Consider the following 16,797-nt stretch of genomic DNA (forward strand, 5'->3'; position numbering starts at 1 on the left):
AGCCATGGAAATCAGGAATATTGGATGTTTATAACTCCCCGGGGCTATGCAGATCCCTTAGATTCTTTGGGATTTGTTGATATTTTCTTCCCTGACAAGGGAAGCCACGACCTGCCTCCTAGGCTTGGTGCTGGAAAAGTACAAAGGGTTGGTGGCAGTTGCTCTGAATCCCACCTGTTGTGTGATTGTCGTCACTGCTTCTTCAGCCCAGAGTCTTAAAGCTGTTTTTCAGATTGTAAAAAAAAAAAAAACCCTAAATTGAACTGTAATTCTTCAAGAATCCAGTGGAGAAGAGCCCTTGAGTTCTTCTCAGTACAGTGCTTGAGAATTGCTCTGTGCTTCCTTGGTGTCTTGGGAAATTTAAGTCTGTCTTTAAGAGAGAGAAATTGAATAGATAAAGACTGCCTTCAGCATGGTGCTAAAATACTGTATTCTTTTTGATAGGATAAATTCTTGAAAAATGTTGTTTTCTTTTGTCTTCTTTAATGTAAATTCATTTTTTATAATGGAAAATCCAAGTAGCAAATGAATTTTGAGCATGAGCCTTTAGAACATTAGAACCTTTCTTACCATAAAGCCACAGATTTAGTGCATTGCAAACCATGGATCCAGCTGGGAGCAGTCCATCCCCCACTTAACCCAGGAAATAGAACCAGTGTCTGTGGGGGCTTGGACCAGATGGCCATCAATGTGCCTTCCAAGCCCTGACTGGCTGTGAAACCCTGAATTGAAAGAGTTAAACTGGAGAATCATGGTTTTGTGTGTTTAGTCTGTGAATCTGCAGAAAGGACCCCACCACCCCCATTTTTAATAGTGACTCTGCAGCCCCAAGATTCCCTGTGATTTTACACATTATGGTGGTTCAAGCAAAGCCTGGCTAACCTGTCAAAAAGCGGTTCTCTTTGTTCCCTCACACCTTCCCATCCAGAGGATGCCATTTTTTGAAAAGCTTTAAATCACAGAAGCCAAGGTGAAGCAGCCAATTTATAAAACATAACGTACAGCGAAAGCTTTTTCTCATTTTCAGCCGAAATAATAGATAGCTTTTCACCAGCTAAGAAAAGCTGACTCTAATCATCCTTTGTCTAAAGCCGTTTTTTGATCAGCAGGACTAGGAGCAGAAAAATGGAACTGGTTCACGAAGACTTCCTGGGGATGGTATCAGCTCACCTTTCTGCTGTTTGACAATCCATTCAAATTCCCACACAGAGAAATTCAGAACCCCAGTGGATCTAATTTAATAAAAGTCTAAGAGGCAGGAACAAAGAATGTGGGTTATTTAAAATTTCCCAGTCCAGGGCTGGCAAAAGAAGTAAGATAGTTATTGGGCTAATATTATGTCTACTCAGTTTGGGGAGCTTCTTTTTTTTTTAAAGATAAACTATTGATTTCTCCTACATTAAAAATACAGCAGATATCTACTGTATAAAGTCTGATCAAGAAAAGTGTTTATAATATGTGGGCTTCCCTGGTGGCTCAGACGGTAAAGCGTCTGTCTACAATGCGGGAGACCCGAGTTCGATCCCTGGGTTGGGAAAATCCCCTGGAGAAGGAAATGGCAATCCACTCCAGTACTATTGCCTGGAAAATCCCATGGACAGAGGAGCTTGGTAGGCTACAATCCACAGGGTCGCATTTATTAAATGTTTTTTATCACTATACGATAAAAAATAAATTGACCCATCTTTTGATAATTTTGACGTGTATCATTTGGGTATTTTCTTCTATTAAATCTATGTGTATTTTGCTTTAAAATATTTATTATTTATATATCAATATACATATAACTTACGTACATAATAAGCGTATATATTTTATTTTTTTATTTTTAATTGGAGGAGATGGTGGTTGTCCTTCAGTCGCTAAGTCGTATCCAACTGTTTGTAACCCCTGGACTGCAGCATGCCAGGCTTACCAATTGGAAGATAATTGCTTTATAACGTATTGGTTCCGCCACACAAAAGCATGAATCAGCCATAAGTATACATATATATCCCCTCCCTCTTGTGCCTCCCTCCCACCCCTATCCCACCCCTCTACATTGTCACAGAAGACAGGGTTGAGCTCTTTGTGTTATATACCAACTTTCCGCTAGCTATCCATTTTACACATGGTAATGTATGTATTTCAGTGCTACTGTTTCAGTTCATCCCACCCTCTCCTTCCCCCACTGTGTCCACAAGTTCATTCTCTATGTCTGTGTCTCTGTTCCTGCCCTGCAAATAGATTCATCAGTACCATTTTTCTAGATTCCATATGTATCCATTAATATATGATATTGCAACATACATATTTTAAAAGCAGAATTCGGATCTTATAAGCATACATCAAGTAGGGGAGAAAGCAAGTTACAAAACTGTATCTGTGCACTTTTCAGTGTTGTTGTGTGTTCTTTTAAAACACAGTATGTGAAGACTGGTTTTCCCCAATGGCTCAGCAGTAAAGAACCCACCTGTTCAATGCAGGAGATGCAGGTTCGGTCCCTGGGATGGGAAGATCCCCTGGAGAAGGAAATGGCAATCACTCCAGTATCTTTGCCTGGGAAACAGAGGGGCCTGGCAGGCTACAGTCCACGTGGTCGCAAAAGTGTTGGACATGACTGAGCAACTAAATAACAACAATAATTTGAACACTGCAGAATATTTTCTCACATGTCTATATAATAATTTTGTCAGTCTTTGTAGTTGGACATTTAAGTTATTTCTGTTTTTCACTATTCTAAATGACACTACACTGAAAAGGCGGTTTACATCTGAATTTGTGTACCTCCATTTCTATCCTGAAGATAAATGTTAAGGATTGAGTTGCTGTATCACAGGATAGGGAGTCCCTGGTGGCTTAGACGGTAAAGAAATCTGCCTGCAGCGCAGGAGGCCTGGGTTCAATCCCTGGGTCGGGACCATCCCCTGGAGGAGGGCATGGTAGCTCATACCAGTATTCTTGCCTGGATAAGTCCATGGACAGAGGAGCCTGACAGGCTACAGTCCATGGGGTTGCAAAGAGTCGGACACTACTGAGTGACTCACACACACACATCACAGGATATGGGCATATTTTGCTACATACTGACCAAAAGGGTTAGCCCAGTATACCATCCCCCTGCTGCTGCTGCTGCTGATGCTAAGCCCCTAGCCATGTGTAATAAGGATGTTTGTTTTCTCACACCCACATCGTTTCTGGGCATGTTAAATCTCCGGGCAAGGTTTCTGAAAGTGCTTTTTTACCATTTCTCCATCTGTTTTGCCCTCTCCTTTTCTAATAGCAGATGTGGAGTAAGTGTGGGTTGGGGGAAGGATCTGACAGGAGTCTCTGAAGGGACCCAGGGGTTTATTTTGTCGATTGAGTGGGGTGCAGTCTGCTCGAGGCATGCACACTGCCAGTGAGGTCACCAGATGGGAGCCTGACACTGTCCCGTTAGCATGTCCTTCCAGGGACACGTTCGGTTGGAGAGCCTCACCTGCTGCCAGGGACCCTTTGAGGGACACGAGTGGACCCCATGTGAGCTTATGGGCCACACACGGAAAGTTGGGTGTGTGTCTGGAGCCTCATCGGAGTCCTGACCACACCCGAGGCTGAGAAACAAGGCACACTCACCCCCCCCCCGCCCCGACACACACACACACACACACACACACACAGAACCACATGTTCGCCCTGAGTTCCTAGGAAGTTTGAGTTGTTAAACTGAACTGCTGCACAAAATAGGAGCAACAGTGGCCACCAGCATGACACCCATGTATAAAATGAAATGGACCTGCTGCCCCGTCAGTACCCCCATGGATTCCTGTGGCTCTTGGGTCTTTTTCTTGTTTCTCGTCAAGACCTAGACAAGAGATGCTGTTTAAAGCCAAACAACGATTTTGACCAGGTAGCTTTTCCTCTCGTCTTGTGGTGTCCTTCATTTAAGGTCTGTCCCGCCGTGGCTGCTTCTCTGAGTTGTAATGAGTTCAGGGCCATGGGTGTTAGTACTGGCTGGGTCATCTCTTTGTCCCATGAGGGAGCTGCCGTGTCAGTCACTGGCCTCACAGGGCCCAGGCCCAGACTGTGGGAGCATCTGTAAACCCACACTGGAAGGGGGTGGTGGCTCTACCAAGGCCGGTAAGAGCACCTGTCATCTCTGGGAGCCCAGGAGCGGGGGTAAATGTTCTCTCATATTATTATGAAACTATCTAAGCACCTCCTATGTTAGCATTCCTTAGTGGGATTTATTTAGATGCAAACACTAAAGAAAATATGGTTTCTTCTCAAGGGAAGTCAGTTGCCTGATGGGGAGACAGGGCAGAAACACATGAATAAAAGTATTGAGATGATATTTGAATACAGTGGGTGTCAATTGGAATTGATTCAGCACGTCTTAGAGGTGAGCTCAGTCAGTTGAGTATGGACAAAACTTGGCAGGAGGAAAGGACTAGGGGAACGTCTTGGACCAGTGTCACATGTAAGTTGTCACCAGACTGCAATACCTGTAGTAAACAGGTGTGCTCAGCAAGGCTGCCTTTCAGCTGAGCACCTGAACTTGGTATGGTTGTTGAGGTACCACCTGAGATGTCCTTCCAAAGAGCTCGTATGTTCCTTGCCTTGTTGGATTCTCACGACAGCTCTCAAAGGCTGACGGAGGAGCTATAACGCCGTGTCTCCCAGGGTCCAGACAGTTGCCACAGTGTGGCTAAAGCAAGCAGATAAGTCAGGGACTCTTGGCTCTGCCACATGATATTGGGACCTATAAAGCTCGTGGTGGCAATAATTACATCAGTCTATTGCAGAGTTCTCAGAGTGGGAGACTTTAAACTCTCCCTTTCTCTTTCCACAGAAGCAGCAGCAAAAAGAAGCCCTCATTCTCTTCTTCAACAGAACAGCTGAAGCTAAAATTCCATCTGTCATGTAAGTGGTCACCAAGTGTCCCTCCTTTCTCTCTCTTTTAAAAAGAAACACCTGTTACCTTAGTCCATCAGGATGGCTTTATTGTTCTGTAAGAAATGATTGTGTTAGTCACTCAGTCATATCTGACTCTTTGTGACCCCATGGACTGTAGCCCACCAGGTTCCTCCGTCCATGGAATTCTCCAGACAAGAATACTAGAATGGGTAGCCATTCCCTTCTCCAGGGAATCTTCCTGACTCAGGAATTGAACCCGGGTCTCCTGCATTTCAGGCAAACTCTTTATCATCTGAGACTTGAATCCTAATTGCCTTGAATATACAGTTTAAGGCAGCACAGCCTCATGGTTCAGGAGGCATAAGTAGGCCTGTAGCTGGAACACCTCCTGGATGTGACTGAGGTCCCTGAGTGATCATGTCTTAACTCAAGTGAAGTGGAGCTGTGGCCACTTCCAAGGAGGGCAGAATAACCCAAACACTGAAGCGAAGTGTTCCTCTTCCAAGAACTGTGCTCACTTGCCTGTAGGAGGAAATTAGGGGTTTCATAGAAGACGCGTCTGCCTACAATGCAGGAGACCTGGGTTCCATCCCTGCGTCGGGAAGATTTCCTGGAGAAGGAAATGGCAATCCACTCCAATATTCTTGCTTGGAAAATCCCATGGACAGAGGAGTGTGGTAGGCTACAGTCCATGGGGTCGCAAAGAGTCGGACACGACTGAGTGACTTCACTCACTCACTCACTCAGAGAAGACTTAGAAGCTGCCTTTCAGAGAGTCTCTAGTCTTCTCCAAAGACATGTTTCAGCCATCATTTACCTAAATAAGAAAGAAAGTGAATGTCAGGGTTTGTTCAAAAGATAACGGGCAAGTGGCTGTTGTCACACTTGAGTCTCATTCCGCCTTTTAAACTAAAGCTGAAGTGATGAATTCTGTCCTTAAAATTATTCAGTGACTTGAAAAAAATTGTCTGCTTTTGCTAAAGAAAGAAACCCCTACTGCTTTTCACATATCACTGTGATAGAAGCTTGAAGCGAGTCTAATGACGTGGAGCTTGCCTAATTTTTATTGTTTAACATTTGTATGAGACTCTGGCACGATAATGGTCCAAGTGATTAGGTTACAATGAAAGGAATTCAGCTTGGGTTAAACTGAGCCACACAGCCTACCCGGCCCCTCACTCAGCCCCTGCATCGCCCAGCCTCCCTGGCCTCTCCCTCTGCATCCTCATATGTGGTTGAAGAGTGAGTTCACCTCATTGTTCCAATTGCAGGCTCTCCACATGGACCACTGAGTGTTGGGCAGCCCTCCTTCACCTTCTGGCTACTACCCTTTTCATTTATGATACTGCTATGGGACTAATGAACTCCAGGTGTGGTTTTTATAGCCTGAAAACTTCTCTCTCAGATACCAGCCGGAATTGCCCCCACCAACCCATTTCTCATATGCTGCTGGATAACAGATGGCAAGGGTGTCAGCCCTTCCTTTGCTCTCTCAGCTTGTGACAGGGTCCCTTGAGTGCTGGCTCAGAGCCACCCATTCCCCCTAGAAATTTAAATCTAGCTATTTTCCCATCTTGTAAAGAAACTTTGATTATACCTTGACTTAGTATGGTTATGCTGCTATAACAAAACTATCATAGGCCATGTGCCTTAACAAACTTGTATTTCTCACAGTCCTAGAGGCTAGGAAGTCCAAATTCAAGGTGCTGGCAGATTCAGTCTGGTGAGAATTCTCTTCCTGGCTTGTAGACAGCAGTCTTCCTGCTGTGTCCTCCCTTGCAGAAGGGGCACGGGTCCTCTCGGGGCTCTCTTTTGTAAGAACTCTGGCTCCATCTCCTCCCACAGGCCCCAGCTCCCAATACCATCACATTGTGTGTGTGCGTGCTAAGTCTCTTCAGTCCAATTCTTTGACCCTATGAACTGTAGCCCACCAGGCTCCTCTGTCCATGGGATTCTCCTGGCAAGAATACTGGAGTGGGTGGCCATTTCCATCTCCAGGGGATCTTCCTGACCCAAGTATTGAACCCTCATCTCTTACATCTCCTGCATTGGTAGGCAGGTTCTTTACCACTAGGGCCACCTGGGAAGCCCGAACCATCACACTGGGGGTTAGGATTTCAACATATGAGCTAGTGGGCAGGGACGCAAACATTCAGTCCCTAACATATCTTATACATACTTTTTCAAAATCCTATGATAAATTATAGTGATTTATAGTTTCCAACAGTTCTGACATCTATTAACTCATTTCACATTTACAGCCTCTTCGTGAGATCAGTAGAATAAGTTAAAATGTAGAAACTGAGTAAATCTCATGTAAATCTTTAAACTTCAGAATCAAACAGCTAGTAAGTAGAAATTAGATTATAAATCTTAAAACTCCAATTTCCTCTGATAGTTGCTTTTCTTTCTTTCTTTCATTTCTTTTTTACTGTTGTTGGTTTTCATTTTAATGGACATCTTTCAATATAATGCCAAGGTTATTGTGGTTGGCAAATATTTCCAGCCTGGTAGCCTAGGGACTGAGGAAGGCAGAGCAGCGGTGCCATGTCTGAGACGCAGAGGGGAGAAAAGCATTAGGAAAATGGGGGGCCGTGGTGTTTATGGCCTGAGCAAGTTGATTTTATGGCCTTGTGACTTTTTGATGATGTAGTAATAAATGTTTTTGCTTATATCACGGTAAATTTTGTCTCTCAAACTAATTAGATTCTATTAGTACCAACAATTCACAGATTGAACTCAACTCCATACTGTGGCTGACCACAGTGTTTTTTGAAAATAATTCTTAAGTGTTAAGAAGAGCGTCCACTTACCTTTTCACCACCTGCCCATACTGTGATAGGAAGCCTTAGAGATTTGACCCCTAAGGAGAGCAGTGTCTGTTCTCTGCCCAGACACCCAGGTGTGTGTCCTGTCCACTGAGGCTCACCTTCCTGCTGCCTGTGCAGGAGCCTTGACCTGTATTGAGATTGGGAACCCTCTGCAGGGCGCTAGTGCCAGGGCAAGCCTTAGGGTCTGCTGACTGAGCGACCCTCCTCCCTACAGAGCTCACGGGTCACTGCCTTCTTTAAGGCCACAGCTAAAGATAAGGAGCAGAAAGTCAAGAAAACAACACAATGCTAAGGACTTGTCTGGTGGTCCAGTGGTTAAGACTCCAAGTTTCCAATGCAGGGGGTGTGGGATCAATTCCTGATCAGGGAACTAAGATCCAACGTGTCCCACAGCACAGCCAAAAAGTAAATAAGAATAATAAAAATATTTTTTTAAAAATAAGTACTTTAAAAAAACCCACAGTGGATGGAGAAGAGAAATAAATTAAAGGGAGGAAAAAAGACCACATAAACAATGCCTTTTCACCTGCTATTCCTTGGCCTCGAAAAGAATTCACTCAACACTGCCTTAACTGCAGGCCCTGGCATGCAGTCTGATGGGGAAGGGAGCTGGAGGGCTATCCCTGACGCATCTCCTGAGTATGAGTACATGTGTTCGTGTGCATGCTCAGCGGTGTCTGACTCTTTGCGACATGACTCCTCTATCCCCCAGGCTCCTCTGTCCATGGTATTTCCCAGGCAAGAATACTGGAGTAGGTTGCCATTTCCTACTTCTCAATACTACATTGCAAGAAATTTGATTACTGTCAAGAATCCCTTAATCCTTGCCCAGGCATTTTCAGATCTATAGACAGCACTTCAGTTTTTATTGAAAACACACTTGAATGATAGTAGCAGCCAAAGTGAAAACTGTTAATTATCTAGTATGATCTTAGGTTATAAGAATGTTTCAGTAACCTGTCAGAAACATGTAAAACATGAAGACACTTTGACTTATTTGTGTTTGGGAGATGACTAAAAAGTATGGAAGAATTCTGTACGTGGCAGAAGATGACTTCCCTACACCTTCTGAGGGTGAGAGGGAAAGGTCAGCTCTCAGAGGAGGGAGTGGATGGGCCAGGGAGGCAGGTACCCCAAAGGTGTCTGCCACAGATGCAGTCACTTTTCAGGAACTAACTTCAGTCGGATTGCATATGTTTTCAATTTATTGTTGTCTTTGTTAAATGCAGTGAATATATCCTGGACCTGCTAGAAAGTGGACGAGAGAAGTTTCTTGTGTTTGCGCACCATAAGGTGGTTCTGGATGCAATTACTAAGGAGCTTGAGAGGAAGGTAAGCACCCTTTGAAATTCAGCACAGGATGCTTTCTTGTTTGTGTGTTGGCTGCTGAGTTGTTTTGAGCAGGCCAAGGTCAGATCTGAGCAAAGCAGTGAGATGAAATTTTCCAGAACCATTGCTGAAGACTTTCTGAAGGATTTTTCTTGCTTTTAGAACCATGAACATGTTGTTTTAACCCATCTTTTAAAATTTTTTAAATTTTAATTGCTTTGAAAGTGCAAGTATTAGCTGCTCAGTCATTTCCAACTCTTTGCAACACCATGGTCTGTAGCCAACCAGGCTCCCCTGTCCATGGGATTCTTCAGGTAAGAATACTGGAGTGGGTGGCCTTTCCCTTCTCTAGGGCATCTTCCTAACCCATGGATCGAACCCAGGTCTCCTGCATTGCAGGCAGATTCTGTACTGTCTGAGCTACCAGGGAAGCCTTACTGAGGTATAATTATAGGTACATGTTATCTGTCTGTACATGCAATGATTGGGATGAGTCTCTGGGCCGTGATGCTGAGTAGAGACCACAGCCCCAGAGTTTACATAGTGTTTGACTCTATATAGCATTTCTGACATGGAACATTTTAGAAATGCAGGCCAGATTAGTAAGGAGCAGGGGGGTGAGAGTGAAGCAGGAGGAAAGTGGGCAGGGCTATAAAAGGGCCACAGAGCATTCCTGTGTGGTTAGAACCATTCACTGTCTCCACTGTGAAGGCAGATATGTGAAAACCCACATGTGGGATAAAACTGTAAAGAACACATACACATGAGTCTCAGTAAAATGGAAAATTGAATACGGTCAGTGGATTGTATCAAAGTCAATCTCCTGGGTATAATTGTGCTATAGTTTTACCAATATTGGGCTTCCCTGGTGGCCCAGATGGTAAAGAATCTGACTGCGATGCAGGAGATCTAGGTTTGATCCCTGGGTGGGAAAGATCCCCTGGAGAAGGGAATGGCTACCCACTCCAGTATTCGGGAGAACTCTGGAAAATTCCATGGACCAGGGAACCTGGTGGGCTATATATAGTCCATGGGGTTGCAAAGAGTTGGACACAACCCAACGACTAACAATACTTTAACTTTTACCAATATTATCATTGGGGTAATGGACAAGGGATCCCTCTGTTTTATTGCTTAATACACACGCGAACCTACAGTTCTGTCAACACAAGGTTCAGTTTGAAAGGAAAGGCCAGAAAAAAGCTCGGAAAGCAGTTCAGAGGGCGCCTGTTGGAGCTCAGAGCCCCAGCAGCGCCGTTCTCTGCGCGCCCCTGCCCAACCGCCTCTCTCCCTATTTCCGCAGCGTGTGCAGCACATCCGTATCGACGGCTGCACCTCCTCGGCCGACCGCGAGGACCTCTGCCAGGAGTTTCAGTTGTCCCCGGGCCCTGCCGTGGCCGTGCTGTCCATCACCGCCGCCAACATGGGCCTCACCTTCTCCTCGGCTGACCTGGTGGTGTTCGGGGAGCTGTTTTGGAACCCGGGGGTGAGGGGCGCTCGTCGGGAGGGGCAGGGTGGCGGTGAGAGGCGGGGTTTGTGTGCGCTGTCCCTGGTGCTAGCGTCATGGCCCCTCGTTGTCCGTCAGCTTCATAAATAGATCTTAGGTCTTCACAGCACCCTGCTTTGTAGCAGGATTATCGACTCCGTCTCATTATCAATGGGTAGGCTGATGTTCTGAAGAAACCTCCGGATCCACCTCTCCCTGAAGACGCTGGCGGCTCACTTAAGGGGAGCACGTGGCAGCCCCGGTCCCAGGCCTCTGCCTTCCCACCCTGAGCCCCTTTTATCCACCACCCCTGGGAGCCACTTTAGTGATGGGGCCACAGCAGGGCGACCACGGTGGTGTTCCCTGGACACCGCCACGGTGCCCACTGGCCTTATCTGATGAGCTGACTACTGTGGCAACAGACGGAAGACATTTGTTGGGACTTGTAAAGTTTTCTCCTCAACTGAAGAAAGAAGGTCTTTCCCTCCTGACGTCCTGACTGCGTGTGGCTCTCACTGCTACACGCTGGCAATGGCCATAACGATGACGATGGGGGGCTTAGAGGCGGAAGGCTTTTTAGAATAGAAACCATGGCTGGTGGGTTTCATTGTTCGTTGTAGGGTTTACCACGGTATAAAATAGCCACCCTACCCCCGATCCTATCTGGCCTCTGCCCAGGCACAGTATTTTATCTATTTAGAAGATAACTTTTCATTCCTCGGCGGAAGACAGAAAGTATGCCGGGTCCCCTTCGTCACGGCTGGTGGCAGAGCTGCAGCTCAGCCTCCCTCCAGCACCGGGCCCAGCCCTGGGGAGCGTCCACAGCCGCAGCTACAGATTGAGTTCCCCGTGGTGCCCAGTGCTGTGTTTGCCTCTCCCTTTTGTCAGACGACAGGTTGGTTGTGGGCACAGGCTCGCAGGCCCCCAGCCGTGTGACCCACAGTGAGGAGGCAGGGCTGTGATGGACCGAGCAGCCTCGACCTGTCTCCATCCTGCCCCACGCCCTGCAGGTGCTGATGCAGGCTGAGGACCGGGTGCACCGCATCGGACAGTTGAGCTCCGTGAGCATCCACTACCTGGTGGCGAGAGGCACGGCTGATGACTACCTCTGGTGAGGCCGCTGGCTGGCCCAGCAGTTGGGCTTGACGCCAGTGATGTATTTTCTTTGCTCCCTGAGAGCACTCTGCTTTGGGGGAGCTCTCCAGGGACCCACACAGAAGACTCACTGGTAGTGCCCTCCCGCTTTCATCATGACCCTGTCTGGCCCCCTGCACAGCGTTACTGTGACTGCAGGGGGGTGGGGGGAATGAGGAAGCCTTGCAGGAATAAGAGTACGTGGCTCCTTCCCACTGACCTGAGAAAACAAGGAGAACTTACTGGGACGAAATGTAGGTGAAATTTTGTTTGTAAAATACTCTGTTCCCAGACGTGAAGGCTCTTGCTTAGACAGGGAAACGCCCCCTTTGTCCCCTTGTGATGTCTGCTGGTACCGTAAGGCAACATTTTCAGTGCTGCTGCTGGGCCATCCAAAGAAGTGGCTCACTTGGGTCATGCAGTGCTTTCTTAGCAGAACTGGGATAAAATTTTCAACTCTATGGAGTTTCATATCCATTACCTAAGAGAACGATCTCAAAATGCTCCCTCCCAGTTCCATTTCTCCCTTCCTGATAATAAGTTTCTTGATTATCTAATTTGTTTCCACTGCCTACCTCTGTTTCTAGCATGATGACTGAGGTATCTTACCTTTACTTGGTGTGTGGCTTGCTTCTTCTTCCCTGTCTCTGTTAGTGGATTTGTTATTCAGGCAGCTCATAACAGCACAAGGTCCAAAATTTTGTTGTAATGGCATTTATTTCATACACATCTCCCAGTAGAAAGAACTTTGAGTCTGATGCCTGAGCCCTGACTTGGTTGGTTTACAATAGAGAGGAAGTATGTGTTTCAGGAAGGGTGTTTGTGCCTGGAGAGTTGCAGAGATGTGAGACAGTAAGCTGTCCCATAAGCACAGGAGGGGTGGTCTTGTAATCAGTCTGCTGGGTCCACACACTGCAGCTCCTTTCTTCCCCAACAGGCCCCTGATTCAAGAGAAGATTAAAGTTCTGGGTGAAGCCGGGCTCTCTGAGACCAATTTTTCAGAAATGACAGAAGCCACAGATTACTTCTACAAGGTAACACCAGCCCATGGCTCCCTGCACTGGGGCATCCTGAGGTTTGGAATAGGAAGGTGTAAATCACTCCTGGAATCTCCCCCAGACTGAGAGCCGAAATAAACGGCTGCAGTCGTTCTCAGGTCAATCCATGTGTGCATCCCTTTATGGAGAAGTGCTGACATTAACTCCTGCTGCTTTTCACATACCCTCCTAGATCCTCCTAAAACCAGGGCCTCCAAATGCTGCCATCAGGCCAAACTGACAAAAAACTCCCCATGCAAACTGCTAAATTGTTGCAAAAAGTACATAGCACCACTCAGCAGGCTGGCACCAGAACATGTCCCCAGCCCACAGTGGGGAGTGTTTCACATAGGGTGTTGCTTTCATGTACATATTTTCCGCTCTGTAGCTGCGTTTTATTCTCAGTGTCTCCCCGTTTTATAAAGGGGTGAGCAGAGATTTGCATAGGAGTAAGACTAGCCCACAACTGCCCTGCAAATCTCTGTTTACCCACTCCAATATTCTTGCTTGGAGAATTCCATACACAGAGCAGCCTGGTGGGCTACAGTCCATGGGGTTGCCAAGAGTTGGACACGGCTGAGTGACTAACACTTTCACTTTCACACAAGCTGGCCCACAGTCACTGGTCACGTGAAGCCAGCTCAAGGCAGAAGGCTTCTGGGCTCCGCCAGCATTCCCTGTGTGACAGCCTCTTATTATCAAGGAGAGTAAGAGGCCCATGAGCATCCTTCCGTGACCAGCTGGGCCTCGTCAGAAGGGCTGAGAGGAGATCTGTTTGCCTCTGGTGAGAACAGCCTGGGCCCAGCAGGCCTGCCCTGGCCTAGCTCTCCAGCCCCATGGCACCCACAGCCCTTCTTCCTCCATTTCTGTGAAACAAGGAAGAGAGGAGTGAGTGGTGCAAAGACTCCCAGGGCTGGTCTTCATTCACCTGCTCAGGTGCTTGACGAGGAAGGTGAGAATTCAGGAGGTCCCGAGAGGATTGTTTCTAAAGAGTGAACTTGGACAGAGGTCTGAGCCTTGTGCTGAAAGGCAGCCTTGCTCTTCAGAAAACTGAGGTGCCTTCTCCTTCCTGTGGAATCACTGAGCATCAAAGCTGAGTTTAAATCAACACGGTCTTGTAGGTGATTCTAAGACTTGTCTGAGGGTGTGATCTTTACATTTACTTAAAACTAAATTCTTTTTTCAGGATGTAATTATTGGGATAAATTGGACTCAGGGGAGATATAATATAAATTATCCTTACAGTTAATAAACCAATTTTAAAAAAAACTTTATTTTTAAAATTTTTAAAGAACTCTCTAATTCAGTTGAATAATGACTGTTTTGACAGCCTTGCTTATTATTTGCCCTTTAAAAAGAAAGAGCCTTATTTTTAAAGGATTCTCAACTAATAAGAATAGGTTTATTTATAACTCATTTATTTATACTGGCCTGACCCTCAGTTGCTCTGAATTAAGACTTTCTGCCTAAAAGTACAAATGCAAGATAATACAAACGGAGTTTATCAATATTTATTTTGATTAGTAATTAAAACTGAAAGCTTTATCAACTGTTAGGACAAGAAAATGTTGCCTCCTTGTATAGGAGCCAAAAGCAAAAAAGGTCATGTCTGCCTGCCTGCTGAGAGGGAAAGTGAAATATTTGTCTGATCTTAGAATTTGCTTCCCTTTGTGTGTGCTCCAGATTAGCACAGAGCTTTGCTGTCACAGACTCCAATGAACGTGGACAGTTACTTCTATCTGAAGTAGGCTGCCTTTTGAGCAGCATTTCCTTGACTTTTAGTTGCCCAGACAGAAGCTTGGTGAAGGTTATCGTAGAGGAGGGCACATGGCTGCTATGAGCCTGATCTTAATTACCTTTAATGTCATGTCCCATCTGAATATTTGGGATCCTGAATGGCTAGCGAATGTAGGGCACAGGTTACTGAATAATCTAGAGTCCTTGCAGCATCAGTTTTCAAGAACTTCGTGTCACTGTGGAAGGCTTTCATGAAAGCAAAGAAAGAGTGGCTAGTTGGGTTGAGACCTGACTACAAAGGGCCTGGAAGCAGACTTGATGAGGTAGACACAGGGTGCCCAGTGACGGGACAGGAGAATCTTAGTAGAGGGCAGTCTAGAGGGAAAAATCAGGCCTGGGCCAGACCTGTGGGCAGGTGATGTGGGAAGAGGCCTGAGGCAGGAAGTGCAGTGAAACCATTTCAGGTCCAGGCAGGTCCAGAGCCATGTGGCCCAAGTAAACAAACTGCCTGCGAGGAACCTAGGAGGGTTCAGAGGGAGAAGCCAACCTTGATGTGTGAGATACGGAATCAGGACACCCCGGTGATCACAAGCCCGGGGGACTGGGTGAGAAGTGGGAGACCATCAAAACCAGGGAGCAGGAGCTGGTTCGGAGATGTAGGGTTGAGGTGAGAGATGGCTGTGGTTTTTAGACAGGTTTGGTTTTATGGACCTGTGGGAAGTCACTGGAGACACTGAATATGCGCCTCTGGGTTGGATGATGGTCAGGGCTGGGAGCCGAGACAGAGGAGAGATCAGTGGAGGGGTGAGAGCGAGCCCAGCGCGTGTGTCGTGACCACTGGGTGTGATTTTAGCCCTGCGCTGTTGTCATCGGCACATAGGCACAGTTGTAATCGTTGTAACTTCAGGGGAGTCAGAAATGGGTGCATGTATCTACTTATCAGTATGTTAAGTGTATGTTTTATAACCACTCTGAAAATTAGGTATAAACCAGGCTGAACACACTGATTTGGGAGTTGACTTAGCAGTTTAACTAACCTCTTAGTGGAAAAAGGCCTTGGAGGAAGTGAGAGCTTTGAAACTATTTCATCACTGAGATAGTGATTTGTAAAGTTAGAAGGGAGAAGCATTCCCAACATAAATTAGTGTGAGAGCAGATCCTTTGTTGCTTTCACAACCATTTCTTTTTCTTTTTTCCCAACAAGCAGTAGAGAAGAAGCCAGACATGAAGGCAGTAAGGCTGCTCGAGTGATAAACAGTTTACTGAGCTGGTCCCACGGAGGTGGAGGAAAAGTCAATGTTAATGCCTGGGTACTGATGTCTTTTCTTCCTCTGATGAAGGACTCAAAGCAGCAGAAGATCTACGACCTATTTCAGAAGTCCTTCGAGGAAGATGGAAACGATATGGAGCTCCTGGAGGCAGCAGAGTCCTTTGATCCAGGTTCCCAGGACACGGGAGACAAGCTGGATGAAAGCACATCATTGATGGGCAGCCCAGTGAAGAAGAAGAGATTTGAATTTTTTGATAACTGGGACAGCTTTACCTCTCCTCTATAAGAGGAGGGGGGGGGGAGCATTAAAAATAGTGGAATTTATTAAAATAACATAAGGCTTTTTATTTTTTTTGAGGCGGATGCTCCTCTCGTCCTTACTTCAGTGTTGGTCTCTGTCTCCAAGCCCAGTGGGTTACCAGGTCAAGTGTCAGCATTTCCTTTCATTGTGTGTGGGTTTGCCTGGGTCTTAATTAACCTTAGCTGGACCTACCGAGAAACAGATAGTAGGTCGTAGTAACGGTAAATCGTGTTCTTTAATTAACAAGGTGCTTCCTCCACAGCCCCTGAAATCTAGATTTTTTTTTAATGTATTGATTCCGCAAATATTTATAGAGCACTTAATATGTGCCAGGCCCTGCTGAGGTGCTGACAGCATTTCCCTAAACAGGGAAGGAAAGTACACGCTTTTGCCAACGTTATTAACAGGAGAGGCAGTATTTTTCTATGAAGAAAGGTAAAGTAAGCTAAGCGTGTAGAGCAGGGGTTGACAAGCTTTTCCTATAAATAGCCAGAGAGTAGTTAATTTTGCCTCTATGGGCCAGGATGTTTGTGTTGGAACCACTCAGCTGTGCTGCTGTGATGCAGAGTCCACCATAGACAATCCAGAGACAAGCGACTCGGGCTCTTTTCCAATAAAACTCTATTCCAGACACTGAATTTTGAACTTCATATAATTTTCATATGTCATGAATTACCATTCTTCTATTTTCAACCATTTAAAAATGTAAAAACTGGACTTGGCTCACAGGCCCTGCAGAAACAGGCAGTGAGCAGAATTTAGACCACAGACCATAGTTTGCCAACCCCCGGTGTAAA

The 16,797-nt window shown here is 46.1% G+C and overlaps 1 protein-coding gene across 2 annotated transcripts in view; it reads left to right on the forward strand.

Moving 5' to 3' along the window:
- Nucleotides 1–16,032, forward strand: part of SMARCAL1 (SWI/SNF related, matrix associated, actin dependent regulator of chromatin, subfamily a like 1) — a 53,130-nt gene extending 37,098 nt beyond the window's left edge. For both annotated transcript variants that reach the window (XM_044937776.2, XM_006067228.4), the window contains exons 13-18: nt 4,811–4,881; nt 8,936–9,038; nt 10,339–10,521; nt 11,532–11,632; nt 12,593–12,689; nt 15,770–16,032. In XM_044937776.2, coding sequence (XP_044793711.1) covers nt 4,811–4,881; nt 8,936–9,038; nt 10,339–10,521; nt 11,532–11,632; nt 12,593–12,689; nt 15,770–15,985 — 771 coding nt within the window. In that variant the 3' untranslated portion in view covers nt 15,986–16,032. The remainder of the gene's footprint in view (nt 1–4,810; nt 4,882–8,935; nt 9,039–10,338; nt 10,522–11,531; nt 11,633–12,592; nt 12,690–15,769) is intronic.
- The last annotated feature ends 765 nt before the right edge of the window (nt 16,033–16,797 follow it).

This window comes from Bubalus bubalis, chromosome 2 (assembly GCF_019923935.1).
Source record: "Bubalus bubalis isolate 160015118507 breed Murrah chromosome 2, NDDB_SH_1, whole genome shotgun sequence".
In the NCBI taxonomy this organism is placed as follows: Eukaryota; Metazoa; Chordata; class Mammalia; order Artiodactyla; family Bovidae; genus Bubalus; species Bubalus bubalis.